Genomic DNA, 17,442 nt, shown 5'->3' on the forward strand with positions numbered 1-17,442 from the left:
GGTCAACATGAATAATAATGTTGCTATACAAACAAACAAAACAAACAAACCATCACGCCGTTTCCCCGTAAGGGTAGGCAGAGAGGATAGAACGCCACAACACTCTATCTTTGCATACAGATCTCGCTTCCTCTACATTCATACATCTTCTCATGCACGCGCGCCGATTATTCCGACTTTTGACATGTCCATCTTTAAGTATTTGTTGGATTTGGTCATGCCATGTCTTTCTCGGTCTTCCTCTATTTCTGCATCCATCAACATAAAGTTATATTTACGCCATTTGAATACAAAAGCAAGATTTTCAAATATTTATTTTTCATTTCTTTATTAAGATACGTATTTGAATTATAAATATTAGTCAATTTAAATAAAATAATTATGGAAAAGTCTATAACAGGAAATCACCTATTATTACACAGTAAAAGTTGCATTTAAAAACGGCAATTGCATATTTCTTTTACCAATTATCTGATTATTCACCTACCTTTGTATATGTTATATCTCAGATAGCAGCGAAACTTGGTACAAACTTGATTTAAGATTGATGGAAGGTTGAAAAGGAAAATTTGACGCGACAAGTCTTTATCTAAAGTTGCTGGAATATTGTTATGACAAATTTGAAAAGACAAGTTTTGACAAAACTTGCTGGAATCTTGTTATGTCAAGAATGGTATTTCAGAATCCGAAAGTCATATAGTGATGATCAACACATTGCCATATACATAAACATATGGAGATAATTTTTTTTTTATTTAAACTGTTTTTTTGGCACCTTAACAGGCCGTGGGGCCCAATTACAATGGTGAATTACAGCACGGTACGCCCAGCCTTAATAAAATCACATTTTATTTTTGTGTTCTCACCAGGAATCGAACCCAGAACCTTCCATGTGTGAGCTAAATGTCTTAACCACTACACCATGGAGGCCGCCGAATTAAATTAGTGCATCACAAATATCCAAAAAAGTAGTTAATTCCTAACAACATTCAGATTGGCAATACTATCAAAGTCATAGAAAAATAATATATTTCACCGTTTTTGTCCGTGGGTTTCGTGTCATTTTTAATTACGCATTTTTCATTGGACGTTTTTCCGGCGATTTTAAAAATTTTGATATTGTCGAAGTGTTGATACTCAGTTTAAAGGATAAACTATTGATATGCCACTAAGAAAAAAACATTAAATATGAGTTTTTGTTGCACTGTCACTCGACAAAACCGTCTTGTCAAGAGCTCTTTAAAAGTAAGTATGATATTAATATCTCATCCACTGCATAATGCTTACAATAGTTTTAACTGATTAATTATTAAATTTCACAAACATTATACTATTATTGAATTGAATTGATTGAATTATGTTTTATTTACAGAACGAAAAGGCTTTTGATAATATATAGATATAATGAACCAATAATTTAACTTCAGAGGCTCTGATACTTCACAAAAGTTAACAGATGGAAGAGTTGAGGAAATGAAGATGTTTAAACATGGGCAGAACGCTTAATGTTACACAGTTTGTAAAGTGGCCACTTCAACCAGCCAATGACAGTACATAAGCCCAGTAAATACCTAGACTTCCATATGTCCTTCCCAAAATGTTTTCCCTTTGTTGCAACAAATTTTGATTTGAATACCGGATATTTTTTACCATGAGAAATCCCGCTAGTCGAAAAGCTAGTAAGTCATAAAACAGTTTTATTTATTTGTTTCAGAGTTGAGAGACAAAAGAATGCACCGGACTCTGATCTCCAGGCAATTGACATGAATTATTTGACCTCACATCATTTGACTCTCTTGGCAAAAATAGCCCGTAATTTTTATTAATTATTCAAAATAAATATACTGAGTAATAATTACAAGATATTTTATTTAATATTAATATTTTTAAGAAGCTTCGTGTTTTTGTTTTTTTTGGTTTGTGTTTTTTTTGTTTCGTTTTTTTTTTGTTTTTTCCTTTTTTTTGTTTTTTCTTGTTTTTTTGTTTTTTTTTTCCTCTATGTTTTTGTTTTTTTTGCTAAATAAATCCAAACTCGCATGATGTTTGTTTTTTACAAAGTTTGTTGGATGGTAACTAGGAAGTTTGCTTTAAACTTGCCTCAAGTTTACAGAGTTGCAATCTCAAACTTGGGTCAAGCTTGAACTCTTGCTACTTCAAACTTGATACAAGCTTGAGGTAAGTTTAAATTGCTATATGGAATATATGTATAATATATAAATACGATTCATTAAAAAAAATATATAAGTATAAATCCATGATTGACAGTTCCGTGTTTAATCGTGACTATAATATACCTACTACGTTAATACATATAATATATGGATTTATTAATGTTATGACACACGTCAAACAAAATACGTTTAAAAATCACAACTGTTTTTAAGTTACAAATGTACATTATTTGAAGTATGTGTTTGTAATACCCACATTAAAATTTATCGTAATCTTATTTTAAAAAAATTGTATTGTATGCCGAAAATTGAACTTCAGCGCCATTTTTTAAAAAACGCGGTGACGCGAATGACGGTAGTTCAAAGTTACAAACTTATGATCTTACTAAGGTTCACAAGTATAAGATTATATTAAAAAAAGATATTCAATATTTTACATCATGTACTGCGGATTTTCATTGCATCAGATGAGATGGATATATGAGATTTAAGTAAATTCACGAAACGAAGGCTTCACATGCTAAGGGGTCTGATCGGTTTTATTATTTAGGTAATCGTTTTTCAGGTATACATTAGTGGCGTTTGATAAACTGCAAAATAGTGACATTTGTAATTTTGTAAGTGGACATTTCAGAAATATGAAAAGCATCAAAATCAAAATGTTTATATTTATGTTTAAAGCATTAACTTTGTGGGGAAACATTTCAACTAATCTATGTAAATATTAGTATTTGACCACTTACTGACTGTTTGTGTCTACCGATTTCGAGACGTACCCGTTTCTTCGCTGGGACGCTCACTACACCAACATGCAAATTCTTCAATACACATTCACTTTTACCACCTCCGTAGTATACATGGTTGGGAAGGAGAAGGGTAGGGGGTTGAAACTAACCGTATCGGTTAATTTTAAATAGAAAAAGTGAGCTATATTGGAAATATAAGTACTTATCTATATTCACCTACAGAAAATAATTTTCAAAAGCTTTTTTAATGTAAAACACTTCCATGTGTTATTTCATTTAAGTCCTTTTTTAGTATTTGAATGGAAAATCTTAACTTTTGTAATCGTTATTTGAATTTATGAGATGATTAGACGTAAAAAGTCGATAAGTGGTTATAATGTAATATTTAACAACATTAGTCAATCATAATAGTGCCTATCATTTAAAAAGTCAAATATAAATTTTAAATTTATGTTGCTGATTCAAATAAATGTTTTTGTGTCTTGACTCTTTCTAATAATTTATATTAAATTTATAATTATTTCTTAATAATTTTTCGGGTAAACATTAAGTATTGTCACGTATTCCTAAATAACTTAATAAATACAGAATATAGCCAACTTGCCAATTTTCTTATTGTAACACTGAGTCCGGCCTCAGCAATTTTCCGATCTGCCGTAAATTTTTTCGAGATTCTATAGTTTTCAAATATGGGTTTCGGGGACTATCCTAAGGAATATAATCCTGCCGTTCATGGCCCTTACGATCCGGCAAGATATTATGGAAAAGGTATGACTCAATTTTATAAATGTCAACACACTCATCCTTCCAGAGGCTCCTATCTCATGTCACCGTGTTACATAGAATTTTTATTACATAATTTCAACTTGTCAAATATGAATTAACTGGGCCTAAGCTTTAAATCAGTAAATTAGTATGCCTCTAAAAACTTTAAACACAATAGTTTTAATTTCTTAGCGTATCCAGTTTGATTATAAATCAATTATCAGTTGTCTAATGTGACCCTTGTCATGAGGTTATACGGGTGATCATCGCAAATACTCTTAACTGGAATTATTTTTCAGTCGTTGCCAAGAATCTAGTAAAATTATGTATAAAAATGATCTCGAAAAAAAATTCCACCTGAATACTCTTGTTAGAGTTTGTGAAACTACTCTAAATGTCTAATCAAAACTACATTTTTGGTACAATATTTTAAGTTTGTCAATATTTTTGTTCACAAAAGACTTTCTCCCCCTAGATAGTCATTTATATTAACAAACCCCCCCCCCCCCTCTGTTGGAATTTTGTTACTCTAAATGACTAGGGGGTGAAATCCAGTCTTGTCTACAAACATTTTGACAAACTTAAAATATTGTAATAAAACCAACTGATCCGAGAAGAAGTTTAAAAATTGGAAAATTGTTTTCAGGCGTTGCCTAGTATGTGAAAAAATTCCATCAAATTATCTCTTCACAACAAAGGTTTCAGCTCTTTTTTTTATTAAAAAGAAATATTTGCGTTCTTACGATTGACCCCAATATTTAATTTTTAGGGCCATTTTCAACGAGTTGTAAATAACTCACTATTAGAAAATGGGAATCAAGTTAGGGTAGAGTGGGATTCGAACCACGGAGCCATGAGTCCGAGACACTAGCCACTAGACCACAACCCGATTCATATATAACTTCACTAAACTCAACAGAAGGAAGAATTATAGAAATATGGTTGTGAATGTTACACAGTGTGTTAAGTGGCCACTTAAATCAGCCAATGACAGGTCATGAGCCCTGTAAATGCCTAGACTTCCATATTCCCTTCTCAGAATGTTTTCCCTCCCTGTCACACTTTTGGTATTTGATTATGTGCAATACTTGTACTCTCTATAGTGATTAGTAAGAAAAGATGACCATAATAGTTTCCCGTTGCCTTCCCTTGTGGATTTTTCTGTCGGGGTTACCTTTCCTTAGCTGGTTGGTTTTGGTTTTGAGTTGCCAGAAACTCGCCTTTCATCCTCTCGTTATCTGCTGTGATCACACTGTTATGAGTGTGACCCCATTGCCCAGGATTCTCGACGTGGACGTTAACGAGTTAGACTAGTCAGTAGTGTCGCCGGTGGAATACAACTGGGCGTTTGCAGCATTTTATAGAATCACACCCTCCAGCAAGATGTGACTCACTGTGACCCTACTGACAGTTCGAACCCCTGAGATATCTATCAAAGATAATTTCTTCGTCTGTGTTGAGTTATTGGTATTCCAGTATAAGTCTACAAACAATGTTTGATTATGTCCAAATGCTTGCAGACTGGCTGGATTTCCTCCCTAGGGAGTTGTTCGTATTTAAATTTATTTCAACAGAGAGGGAAAACATTTTTGAGAAGGGAATATGGAAGTCAGTCAATTTACAGGGCTTATGACCTGCCATTGGCTGGTTTAAGTGGCCACTTTACACACTGTGTAACATTCACCATTTTGCCCATGTTTGAACATCCACATTTTCTCAACTCTTCCATCTGTTGACTTTTGTGAAGTAAAAGAGCTGAAACCTTTATCACGTGGGTGAGATTCATCCGGCTGAACTAAATCACCTACTAGGCGACGCCTGAAAACAATTTTCCAATTTTTATACTTCTTCTTTTACCAGATAGTAATTCAACAATGTTTGATTATGTCCAAATGCTTGCAGACTGGCTCATGATGACAGGTCATAAGCCCTGTAAATGCCTAGACTTCCATATTCCCTTCTCAAAAATGTTTTCCCTCTCTGTTGAAATAAATTTAAGTCTACAAAGTTTTTGACATACTCAAAATATTGTTAAATTGTATCTCATTTATGAATGTAATTTTGTTTTGTCTTAGCCGACACTCCATTGGCCCAAGTGAAGATATCTGAGTTGGGCGCTTGGATCTCTCGACGACAGAAGTCTCCTCAAGCTATTGCGGGTGTTACTAGCAGAGGTATTTAGAAACTACGTCTTTAACATATTTATACTCTAATATTGTTTACATTATCTTTAATGATCATAAGATTTATCTTGACATGAGCGTAATAAAAGCGTATGTGTAAAAGCTCCATTCCGAGATATTGGCATACAAAGTATTTAAGTATACTTCGCTTTATCAGAATTTCACAGTACTTTTATGTTACAGATTATTTATCTGTCTTACAGGAATTCCAATGAAATTTCATTTTGGAAGTTTTTCTTTTCTTTTAATTATAATGCCTTTAAGTTATACCTGTTATTGCATATAACCCACAAAGAAGTGCGTGCTGAATATTTCGGGAAAGACCATAAGTTATAAAAAGTGTCATTGATTTTCATCACTATTGCTATCATCTGATTCTATCGTATTTGGCTGAAACATGAAACTTTTTAACTTTACTGTTTTCTTAAAGGCCAAATATATGTTTCTCCAGTATTCAGTTTGTTCTTTTAGTCCTCCACTCATGTTTTTGTACACATCGTTTTGATGCTATTGACCTATCCCATATAACATTGATAATTTATTGATATATTTTTTCACCACTAACTGAATCTGAACTGTCACTCAAACGTGCCGCCATTTCTGTAATATTTTAAAGTTTTATGCGATAACAGCGTACCATCTAGTAGCGCAACTATTTCTTACAATGGAAAATGATGGTAGTTTTTCAAATTCATATGATGAAGAAGGGACCGTAAAAGATAATAAGATAAAAAACAGCATATAAGACCGTATGCTCTTATTGCGCCCATGTCTTCAATTATAATTATCATATAAAACATTGTCATATATGTATTAAGGTATTTGTTCGGATGTCGGAGGACCGGCAGCTAACCGGTGTAGAGGAGCTAAATAGCCTGCGACGGTAGAATGCTTCTCTGCTCAATATCTGCACAGTACCTATGTGTATTATACTATTATTATGATTTTTTGTTATTATTATTATTACTATTTATATGTTTGTGTACATCTATGCGTACTATGTATTATGTGAAATAAATAAATAATAAAACATACGTGTTTTACAATTTACTAGATAATTATTGTAGAATACTTATTTTGTTTATATCTTCAAGTGCAAAAATATATGTACTTTGGCGGACTTATTGCTAAAAGAAATATCTTCCAGCCGACCGAAAAGAAAACTGGTCAAAAGAAGAATTGTACAAGATTTGTACTTTAAAAAATATAAATATATTCATAATTGATTTAAAAAATGTTTCAGATATTATCGTAATGATTTGGTTATCATTTTGTTTTAAATATGTATTACAATTCATGTCAGCTTTATGCCTGAGAATTGAAAACTTGAAAAATTGACTTTTTGTCTTTGATCGATCCATGTAACCATATGAGTTTTTGTTGCTTTTAAACTTTTTTCTTAGCAGAAATAAAGGAGATGGCTATGTTTCAACTGAATATTACTATGTAAAACAACATAAGCAGTCATTAACTTAAAATCTCAAAAATGACTGTAGCTGGAGATGTTTGTTTTATAGAGTAACAGTTATTTTTTACTTAACATGTTCGCGGACACTTTTCTCATAAAATCCACTCATATGGACACATATCATGACTTTCTTATTTTTTGTAATATATTATACTTCCTATTGGACCGTACTTGATGATTTTATGTAAATTAATGATGTTTTATGGGTGGTCCAATGTTATATTGATATTTGGGTAACTTTGGACTTAAGTATTTTCGATGAACGAATTTCTTGATTTTTTACTAAAAAATCTCTCCGGGTAACATTTAACTATGTTTTTTTTTATATAAAGTACTCTTCTGATCCAAAACATTTTTAAAAAAACATGAATTTGTGTCCATTACCCCAAACATCCTTACTCTTGTGCTCGAGCGGTGGTACCACACAAATAAAAAAATATTTTGATAAAGCTTTTTTTATTCTTTTAGAAAGTAATCAGTCATATAGAAGTCAGGTTTTTGTCCAATGTTATATTGAATTCTAATGTTACCCGGAATGAACTAACTTAGTAACTTAATTTAGTTAACTTAACTTAGTAACTTTGATGTATTTACGTAATTTGTAAATGTATTTATGTTAAAATTTTGTCTCAGCTTTTTGGAGATGGCAGCACAAGTATTTCCAGCCGAGGCGCAATGGAATGGCTCCGATTTATCAATTTCTTGTTGGTTCCATGACGCTGTTCTACGTAATGAATTACGGCAAGATTAGTAAGTAGTATCAGACATAAATCCTTATATTTTTTCTTCCACGGTGATTATGTACATGTACTCTTCAGGCCTTAACAGAAGGTTTCCTAATATGAATGCAAGGTTTCTTAATTAAATAATCATTTTTAAAAAAGAAAATGCAAAACTGTGAGGGTAGAGTGGTTTTTTAGAAAAAACTTACTTGATCCTAAGTCTTTTACACCTAATGACAAAGTGTTTTTTTTACTTAACTATTAAGTCAAAATAAATTCAATATTGCATAGAATCACTTGTGTGTTTTTAATATATGATAGAAAAATAATTTTTTGCCCACACAGAACATTGTAAAAATATATTGACGTATGTAATTAGTTTGTTCGTAGTGTATCAAGTAACAATTTTGTTTTTTGTTTTCAGCCGAACATAAGAACTACAAATACCACTAATCCGTAATACTTGGAGCCTCCACCACCATCTGGGATTGACTGCACCCCTAGAAATTTATTGTTATTCTCTTTGGATTGTAAAGTTATACATGATGTAGATACTGAATAAAGCGGGTTCATTTCCCTTCACTTGATGGTTTTTTTTTCATCAGAACTCCATAACTGAACCATTGAAATAGTTTAGTTTGTATGAATATTTAAATTAGTAGATACGGAACAATATTTTAAGTATGTTGAAATGTTTGAAGATAAAGTAATATTTGAATATTTATTTTTTTAATTACTATAAAAAAATTAAAAAAACATATTATCTTTTACAGAATATTTTATTTTTTATGTTGTACAAAAATATTATAACTGTCCATTGTTTATTATAGGAGCAAAAATTCATTGACATTTTCTTGTATACCCACGAACGGGCCATGCCTTTGTGGGATTTTTTGTTTACTATTTTTCTATTAATAAGTATTTCGTTGATATGTAAGTATTCTTTATATTTTTAATACTCTGTTTTATTATTATGTTTATTGTAAGAAAACAAAAAAAAAAGGCTGGATTCCAACTTCTAGGGAATTGTCAAGATTGACATTTATCGCAATAGAGAGCGAAAACATTTATGAGAAGGGAATATGGAAGTCTAGGCATTTACAGGGCATATGACTTATGACCTCTCATTGGCTGTTGGAGTTATAATTATTTACCTTCTTTATTCCCCTTTAAAAGGGTTCGCCGTCATCTGAAATTTTTCAAGTTATAGATGTTAATGAATATTATTCAACCGACTTTTTTTCTGTGTGTAAACTATAATAAGCAATAGCGAGTATTTTTATTTTAGTGGTATAGTGATTAAATTTTGTTAATTTATAAATACAGTAAAAAAAAATATATAACTGTTATTCTCGACTTATCATGTAAGACCCGAAATATTTTATACGAGTATTGAGTGCCGCAACAGGGTAAGAGGTGCACTAAAATCAGCTTTGGCAAATCAATTTTCATCGCAGGAGGTGAAATTAGCAGTTCGCAGTGGAGTCCTGGTGCTTATCCTTATGCATAGGAGTGAGGTATGGAATTGGAAAAACAAGAATGAAAGTATGCTGAATGTTTTCAAAATGCAATCTCTCAGACGAATGTGTGGTGTACAAATGTTGAGATTTGTGCATTATGAGGTTTTTTATATTTTTCATAACTTGATTGATTGATTTGATTATGTGAGGCTGAAACAAACATTATCGACAAAATCAAGAAAGGAGTGCTGTGTTGGTTTGAACATGTAAATGAGACCGCGAAAGAACAGCTTAAATGATTTACGATATGTACACTGATGGATGCAGAAAACTAGGAAGACCGAGAAAGACATGTCATGACCAAATTGAATGAAAAAGATGTTTTCAAAAATTATTACTCTTAAAAACAGGTAATAAAATAATATAGAGGTGGATCATCATATATTAATTTGAAAAATCATAAATTTCAAATTTAAATACGCTCAAAAAGCCGCTCAAATGGTATTATTTTAGTAACAAAAACTGTCATGAGATGTCAGCAGTCATAGTTCTTCGAAAAAATATAACCCCCGAGTCCTGTCAAAAATTCCAGGAAATTTTATATTTTCCAGAAAATCGTGTTATTTCAAACATGGATAGCAAAAATAAAGATACCGAGGCCCTACGCAAAGAAGTAATGTTATTAAAGGTACGGTAGGATTCATTTCTATGTTTTCATTTTCACAACTATTTACAAATCAACCCAGCCATTTGCAAATGGAACGTAATTAGTTCTAGAAAATACCGAAAGGCGGCGTCAGCGCTTCAGGACGTGCACCAATCAGAAATCGCCATGTTGGTTGTCAACGTATTATGGAGGAGGGAATTTATACGAGCTTGCAATCCACGAGATTCGTCTATTGAAATCGAATTCTCGAATTCATTCCATTTTGACATACTCGGTTAGGCGCTTCGGTTATTTTTGGCAAAATGACGTTTGCAAAAAGTGTGGCATCGATAAACCTGTGCGTGTTCTTACTGTGCGTTTTGTACGTTTCCACCACGTCGAGTTTGAGAGAAGGTGACTGTGAAGTTTGTGTAAAAACCCTTGAAAAATTTGCCGACAGCCTCTCGGATGCCGTGAAAAAAGACCCGAAGAAGATCGAAGATGACTTTAGAAAGTTCTGTAAAACTAGTAAAAACAAGGAGAATCGATTTTGCTATTACTTGGGAGGACTCGAAGACTCCGCGACCGGAGTTCTCGGCGAAATTTCCAAGCCCCTCAGCTGGTCTATGCCCGCCGACAAAATTTGCGAAAGGCTGAAGAAGAAAGATGCCCAAATTTGCGATCTCAGATACGACAAGGAAATCGACCTCAATAATGTAGATCTTAAGAAACTTAAAGTACGGGACCTCAAGAAGATTCTCAACGACTGGGATGAGAACTGCGAAGGTTGCATTGAAAAGACTGACTTTATCACAAGGATAGAAGAACTAAAACCTAAACACATGCCACGTGTGGAACTATAGGATTTTCAATTAGGAATCATAAATTAATAAATAGGAATGTGACAGGTACTCATGATTAGTAGGATCGTTCTTCTTTTCAGTGATAAATCAGAATTCTAATAATATTTAAGTGCATTGGAAAATAATTGCGATTTAAAAATAATTTGCCATTCTGATTAATTATTATAACTACGAATTTGTTTTCAACTAAAACATTTCTAAATTTAGAAATGTCATCTAGGGTTTTTATATTTTTGCTAACCCTTTTTGTTTTATTTCCTAAATTCTGATGAAAGGGAGGTAGTTTTGTATTTTTTAATTAATTCTATGATTTTATTTTAGATGGAAAAGCTTGTTTACACAGCTGATAACCTAAGGGAAGAAAGGGAAAACATGAAACTAGAAAAGGAAAAGTTGCGATTGGAACATCAAGTGCTGCTGAAAGAGAAACAAAGATTAGAAGCGGAATGTGCGACTAAGAAACGCCTGCTACAATCCAAGAACATGTCCTAACACAGTTTCCGTGTCGCCGTGCAGGGCAGGGCATTTAGAATTATAATGCAAAACAACTGTTCCAAGTTACGAATATGAAATCATTCTTAAGAAACTTTTCTTTGTTATCGGTGTGATTTGTTTTGAATTGTATTCAGTAATAATTTACATTTTATTTTGTGTATACTGTCACTATCACACTATTATAGAATATTATCCAACTGATGAAACAAGCTTCTCAAGTGGTTCAAATAACAATACGACAGAACGAAAGGTAGAGCCGAATTAAAATTTCAGATGAAGTTTGTCGAGCTACCATTTGTTTGCATATCTGATTAAATCATTTGAGGACTTCATTTAATTTAACGCTCAAATCACGTCTCTTAATAGTGTTCCAGGATCCAGTCAATATTTTTGCTATTGTACTTACGTGAAATTACAATACCAAAGTAAACTAAAACTAGTGCTATTGTTAATTTAGAGAATTAAACTAATATAAAACAGGTGGAATACATAAATTCATAATCTATAAATTCTCGGTTTAAATTTGTCATTGTTGCGTGTTTATTTGTTGACATCTTATTTTTAAGACTTAAAAATTACAATACCAAACTGCCACGCATTTGCATTTACACATTTTTATTTTAATGATCTGTTTAGATTATCACTTTATTTTATATTATTTTGTAACTCTCTCTTTGTTACGATAAATGTCAATCTTTGATAACTCCCTAGGGTGTGAAATCCAACTTTTGTCTGCAAACATTTGAATATAATTAAAATATTGTTTATTTCATTGACCATTTCATTTCAGTATTATGCATTAAACTGCAGTATGCATGTTTGTGAATATTGTAGGGAAAAAATACTCTTCATCCTATTTTATCTAATAGTATGAGTTTTATTATAATACCTCTAGTTAAATATATATACTGAGTATTTTATTTGATTCTAGTTTCATCAGTTTTATGAAATACTTGCAATTTAATGACTTTTATCAGTGTATTTTGTTTGTAATAAATATTTTTATTTGTCATTCGATCGATGCTCCATAGTAAATAATAATATTTATTACACAACATTATTTGTTATATGGCATGTCCAATGCCTAGTAATTCAAAATGTATTAAATGATTGACACAAATTAGCTGAATAATCTATGTATGTGAATCCATACAGTATGTATAAACACTAGTTGCATATGGCATAAACCAGTGAATCTTCCCCTTCCTTCCCTGTGTATGTGTATGTGATCTGAATGATTTTATTTTATTTAAAACTATTTAATTTATCTTTCTTTCGCTGTCATTTTTCAGACTGACTGGAGCATCTATGAATTTTTGTGATGTTAAAAGACAGTAAAACTATGTGGATAAAAATTGTTTAATAAATAAATTACTCAAATAAATTTGTTTTCTTTTCTATTTATTCAAAATTTTGTGTCAACGTGCCGTGCCACATTACTATGTTTATTTTTTAAAACCAGAATTTTAATTTTCCATTCTAGTTGAGGTTTGGGTCACAAATACGGTTAATTATACTCTTAATTTAAAACGATGACAAACGGCACCTCAGAAGTTAAGACTAATTGTATATTACCCATCAAATAATATTGGATTTTTTCTTCTATAAAATCTCATTGTGGCATTTTTTTATAGTCAATTGTAGTTTATTAGTGGAGCACTACTGGAACATTTTATATAAATTACGTTGCAGAGTCACACAATCATTTACGGTATTAATAACTTTAAAATCTTCACGTCATTGGCAAACAGCAATATCTCCACATCATCAAATACATCCATTATATCATTAACAAAGATAATGAACAGTATTGGGCCCGAATGGGAACCCTGTGGAGCACCACTAGTAGCACAGAAAGATTGGGATAAAGTGGTAAAAAAATTTACCGTTAGTGTTAAGTAGCTTTGAAACCATTTAATTGTGGGACCACTTATTCCTAGATTAGATGGTTTGGCGACCAGAATTTTTAAACATGCCTTGTCAAAGGCCTTGCTAAAGTCAATGTAAATAGAATCTACCTGTTTTTTTTATGTATATGAATTTGCTATGAAATTTTCGTATAACATTAATTAGTTAGTGTAGATCTAGCAGACATGAATCCATGCTGAGAGATTGAATTGATAATAGTAAAGGCATGTTGAATTGATAACAATAAAGGCAGTGTTTTATAAACACGTAGAAACAAGAAAAGGTGGTCCCACTGAACTCCTGAACTGCATACCTACGGTATTTTATGTGATCAGTGATCAAGTCAGAGATAATGTAGAACTATTACTAGTTGATCAAAAAATGATCACCGTTGGATCACCCTTATTTTCGTTCGGCGGATACCGGATACGTCACAGTGGTGGCGGTCGTTTTTGTTTGTCTTAGATAATCCTTAAAAAGTCAGTGGTGTACATATAATTTTATCTATTATTAAGTGTTTTCAGTAGTTTGTGTTTGTTTTCGTTCTCTGTCCCGAAACCTAATAACCAGGTAACAATTATTTTTTCCATACACGTGCAGCCAAAATTTATTTTTGGTTTTTAGAACTTTTTTTGTACTTTTCTTTGTTTTTTTTTTTTTTTTAATGAACGATAAAGAGAAACCTCCGGATCCACTGGATGGATCTCAATCAGATTCGTCGTGCGGTACAATGGACACTGTTCCAGATCCCGCAGAATTTATTACAATAAAGCCTAAATCAAAAAAACTCAAACTGATAAATTCAGAGAGGAAATCGAGTTCTGAATCAGACCGCCCACTCCCACACAAAACGCCTAGCACCCGACCCTCTGCTCCTGCAAACCCAGGTACTTCAGAGGTCGCAAACACTTTATCGCCTATTACCACACCTACTAAAGTCCAATCCCGCATGTACAATGGAATGGATCGTGCTCAATTTATCGTTCATGTAACAAAAGTACAAGTAGACGGCGTCACCCAAACCAACTTTTACGATATTGACTTCGGTCGATTTCTTCATTGAAACAATATTCGGACGGTCTGGAACGGAATCAAGTCCGTCGGCCGTAACCGTATTTCTGTGGAGCTTAAGACGGCAAACGAAGCCAATGCATTTGTAAAATCAGAAATAGCTAAAATTGATAATTATAACGTTTTCATTCCGACTTTCCTAGTAACCAAACAAGGTGTTACCAAAGGCATCCCTTCGCACTGGCCCGAACAGGACATTGTGGAGAAAGCCGAGGTACCTCATGGATTCGGAAAAGTAATCAAGGCTCGACGACTGAATTACAGATCGAGTAATGGTGACGTAGTCGAATGGTGGTTTTGACCTTCGACTCAAAATCTCTACCTTCCCATCTTTCCATCTTCAATGTGTCCCTCTCCGTAGAACTCTACGTGTTTCCGACTATTCAATATTTTAAATGCTGTAAGTATGGACATACAAAGACTGTCTGTAGATCCCTTGTGGGCTGTTACGAGTGTGGCTCCTCACACAATGGGGAATCCTGCACGGTGGCGACAGAAGATATAAAATGCCTCAATTGTTCTGATAACCACTCTGCCACCAGCAAACTGTGCCCTGAGCTTAAAAGGCAACAAAACATAAAACACACGATGGCTGACAGAAACATTTCATATATAAAAGCTTCCAAAACGTTCGGAAAAGTGACGATTTCTTGAGCAGAAATCGTCTCTAAAACGACAAAACCGAATGTCAATGTTGTTATTCAACCCTCCAACAATATCCAATATCCAACAAAAAACCGTAGAGAGGAAGTCAAGGTCAAAAAAACTACCTTCCAAACCTAATGTTCCTCATCATGACCCTTCACTCCTGTATTTCCCAAATGGACAACTTCCATCTGGTTCTAATGGGAGTCCTTTTCCTAGCACAGTCCCAACATCGAACAATACAATTATATCTACCATCTTGAGTATTTTAGTATCGATCCTTCAAAATAATCAACAAATACCGCCCAACATCACCCATCAACTCCTAAATATAACCTCCCTACTTAACCACCACCGTGGCTCCTCAGATGAGGATTCTGCAGTGGAACAGTCATAGCATTTTAAATAAAAAAGAAGACCTCTTGCATACATTTCAAGAAGAATCTATCTCAATTGCGGCCATTTCGGAGACGAAGATGGTCCCGGGATCTACTATTAGATTCCGGGGATTCCACTGTCTGCGAGATGATCATGAGGATGGGAAGGGTGGCTCTGCCCTCCTCATCAAAAACTTCCTTCCCTTTATCCCGATCAATGTCAAGACTGATGGCTGTCATTTCCAAGTGACAGTTGCAAAGGTTAATGACTTGACCATTCTTTCCATGTATATATCCCCTACCAAAAAACCCTTAAAATCGATACTTTTATCTTTGTTCCAAAAATTGACCCCTCCGTTCCTTATCCTTGGTGACTTTAATGCTTACTGTGCCCTGTGGGGTGCTCCGACATGCGACAGGTTGAGACGAGATATTTTTGATCTCTTGGATGATCTGAATATGTGTGTCCTTAATGATGGCTCCAAGATGCGCCTTCAGCTTTCAAATCAGCGACCCAGTGCAGTGGATCTGACCATCTCCAGCGCTGCAATGGCACCATCAGTGCAATGGTCAATTAAGGAAGACACTATTGGTAGTGATCATTACCCTATAGTAGTCAACCTCATATCCAGACATAGATATTGCCAAAGTCGCCTATCCCCTGGGGGATGGCGAAGTCCGAGATACATTACAGAAAGAGCTAAATGGAGATACTTCTCTGACGACATTGAACTCAAAGTGAACGAACTGCCCACCCCGACGAAATAGAATGTAGTGAAGTGCTATGAAACATTATCATCATGCATCGTCGAAACAGCAGACAAACATGTCCCTGTAAAGAAGAAAGGCAATAGAAGTAAAACCCCTCCTGCCCCATGGTGGGATAGCGAATGTGCGGAGGCAGTTTTGAAAAGAAAAAGGCAAGCCAAAGTTTACTCCTTAAACATGTTGAGAAAACCTGTTGAGTTTTAAACAGGTTTAATCTAAAACAAAACGCCTTTTTAGAGACAAGAAACGACAAGGATGGAAAAACTTCTGTTGCTCTTTATCACGAGACGTGCCGATATCAACTGTTTGGAGCATGATACTCTTTTCTTTCTTCACTCCACCAGTGAGACGTTCTGAGTCCCTAGGGTGGGTTGAGGAGTTCGCCAGCAAGCTAAACCCGCAGACCATAAATAACTGGAATGAGTCTCCCTATTGGTACCAGTTTACAAATAGAAGCTGGTTAGATCATAGCTTCAGTTTAGATGAACTGAAGACTATTCTGACCCGGCTCACAAACTCAGCTCCAGGGATTGACGGTATACTGTATATTTTTATCCAACAAAACAGTGATCCTACCCTCTTCTACATCCTATCATTGATCAACATAATCTTTGAATCAGGTAACATCCCCCCTTCATGAAAAACCCAATCCATTATCCCTATCCTTAAACCCAACAAAGAACCACATTTTGGGTCTTCCTACCACTTTATAGCCCTCTCCTCTGCACTGTTGAAAGTGGTGGAACATATGGTGAGACAACGCTTGGACTGCTTTGTGGAGAGCTTGAAAACTCTCCCCGAGTCTCAATTTGGATTCAGGAAAAGAAAGAGATCTATTGAAAGCGTGCCGGTTCTGACATCTGATATAAGAGCCGCTCTTACTAAGAAAGAATTCTTAATAGGTGTCTGTCTGGACATAAGTGGTGCATATGACAATGTTATTATGCATATTTTAGAAGCTAAAATGCTACGAATTGGAATCCCGCAAAAGCTCACTTCCTGTATAAGAAATTTGATTCTCTCCAGAAAGGTAGAAATCAATGTTTGCGGCCATGCTGTGGTGGAGAGAGAGTTGAGCAAGGGACTACCTCAGGGTTCTGTCCTGAGCCCGATTCTCTTCAATATCTATACGCATGACATCAGTGGAGTTGTTC

General features: G+C 34.0%; 2 protein-coding genes and 1 long non-coding RNA gene across 4 annotated transcripts; all 3 read left to right on the forward strand.

Moving 5' to 3' along the window:
- The first annotated feature begins 1,047 nt into the window (after positions 1-1,047).
- LOC148279131 (uncharacterized) lies at positions 1,048-1,856 on the forward strand. Its single transcript, XR_015822971.1, has 3 exons — positions 1,048-1,245; positions 1,373-1,563; positions 1,715-1,856. It is a non-coding gene; the product is annotated as an uncharacterized LOC148279131 (long non-coding RNA).
- Positions 1,857-3,542: 1,686 nt separating this feature from the next.
- On the forward strand, positions 3,543-8,637 carry ATPsynF (ATP synthase, subunit F). Its single transcript, XM_088230386.1, has 4 exons — positions 3,543-3,685; positions 5,758-5,856; positions 7,967-8,083; positions 8,480-8,637. Exons 1-4 carry the CDS (start codon positions 3,607-3,609, stop codon positions 8,506-8,508), a joined length of 324 nt encoding a protein of 107 aa, XP_088086512.1. The 5' UTR covers positions 3,543-3,606; the 3' UTR covers positions 8,509-8,637.
- A 1,424-nt stretch (positions 8,638-10,061) lies between these two features.
- Manf (mesencephalic astrocyte-derived neurotrophic factor) lies at positions 10,062-12,903 on the forward strand. Of its 2 annotated transcripts, none has more exons than XM_088230404.1 (2): positions 10,062-10,203; positions 11,346-12,903. In XM_088230404.1, exons 1-2 carry the CDS (start codon positions 10,147-10,149, stop codon positions 11,514-11,516), a joined length of 228 nt encoding a protein of 75 aa, XP_088086530.1. In that variant the 5' UTR covers positions 10,062-10,146; the 3' UTR covers positions 11,517-12,903. The 2 variants fall into 2 exon arrangements, with proteins under 2 accessions (XP_088086530.1, XP_088086529.1); XM_088230403.1 differs by lacking the exon at positions 10,062-10,203 and adding an exon at positions 10,350-11,069.
- Positions 12,904-17,442: the final 4,539 nt, after the last annotated feature.

This window comes from Micrasema longulum, unplaced genomic scaffold (genome assembly GCF_059751315.1).
Source record: "Micrasema longulum isolate JH-2025_06_02 unplaced genomic scaffold, ASM5975131v1 h1tg000755l, whole genome shotgun sequence".
NCBI classification, from domain to species: domain Eukaryota; kingdom Metazoa; phylum Arthropoda; class Insecta; order Trichoptera; family Brachycentridae; genus Micrasema; species Micrasema longulum.

Excerpts from the sequence above, each read along its gene's own strand:
- ATPsynF (XM_088230386.1), top strand. The coding sequence starts at position 3,607 with ATGGGTTTCGGGGACTATCCTAAGGAATATAATCCTGCCGTTCATGGC. Across the intron at positions 3,686-5,757 it reads GGCAAGATATTATGGAAAAG|CCGACACTCCATTGGCCCAA; the intron begins GTATGACTCAAT and ends GTTTTGTCTTAG. Across the intron at positions 8,084-8,479 it reads AATGAATTACGGCAAGATTA|CCGAACATAAGAACTACAAA; the intron begins GTAAGTAGTATC and ends TTTTGTTTTCAG.
- Manf (XM_088230403.1), top strand. The coding sequence starts at position 10,485 with ATGACGTTTGCAAAAAGTGTGGCATCGATAAACCTGTGCGTGTTCTTA.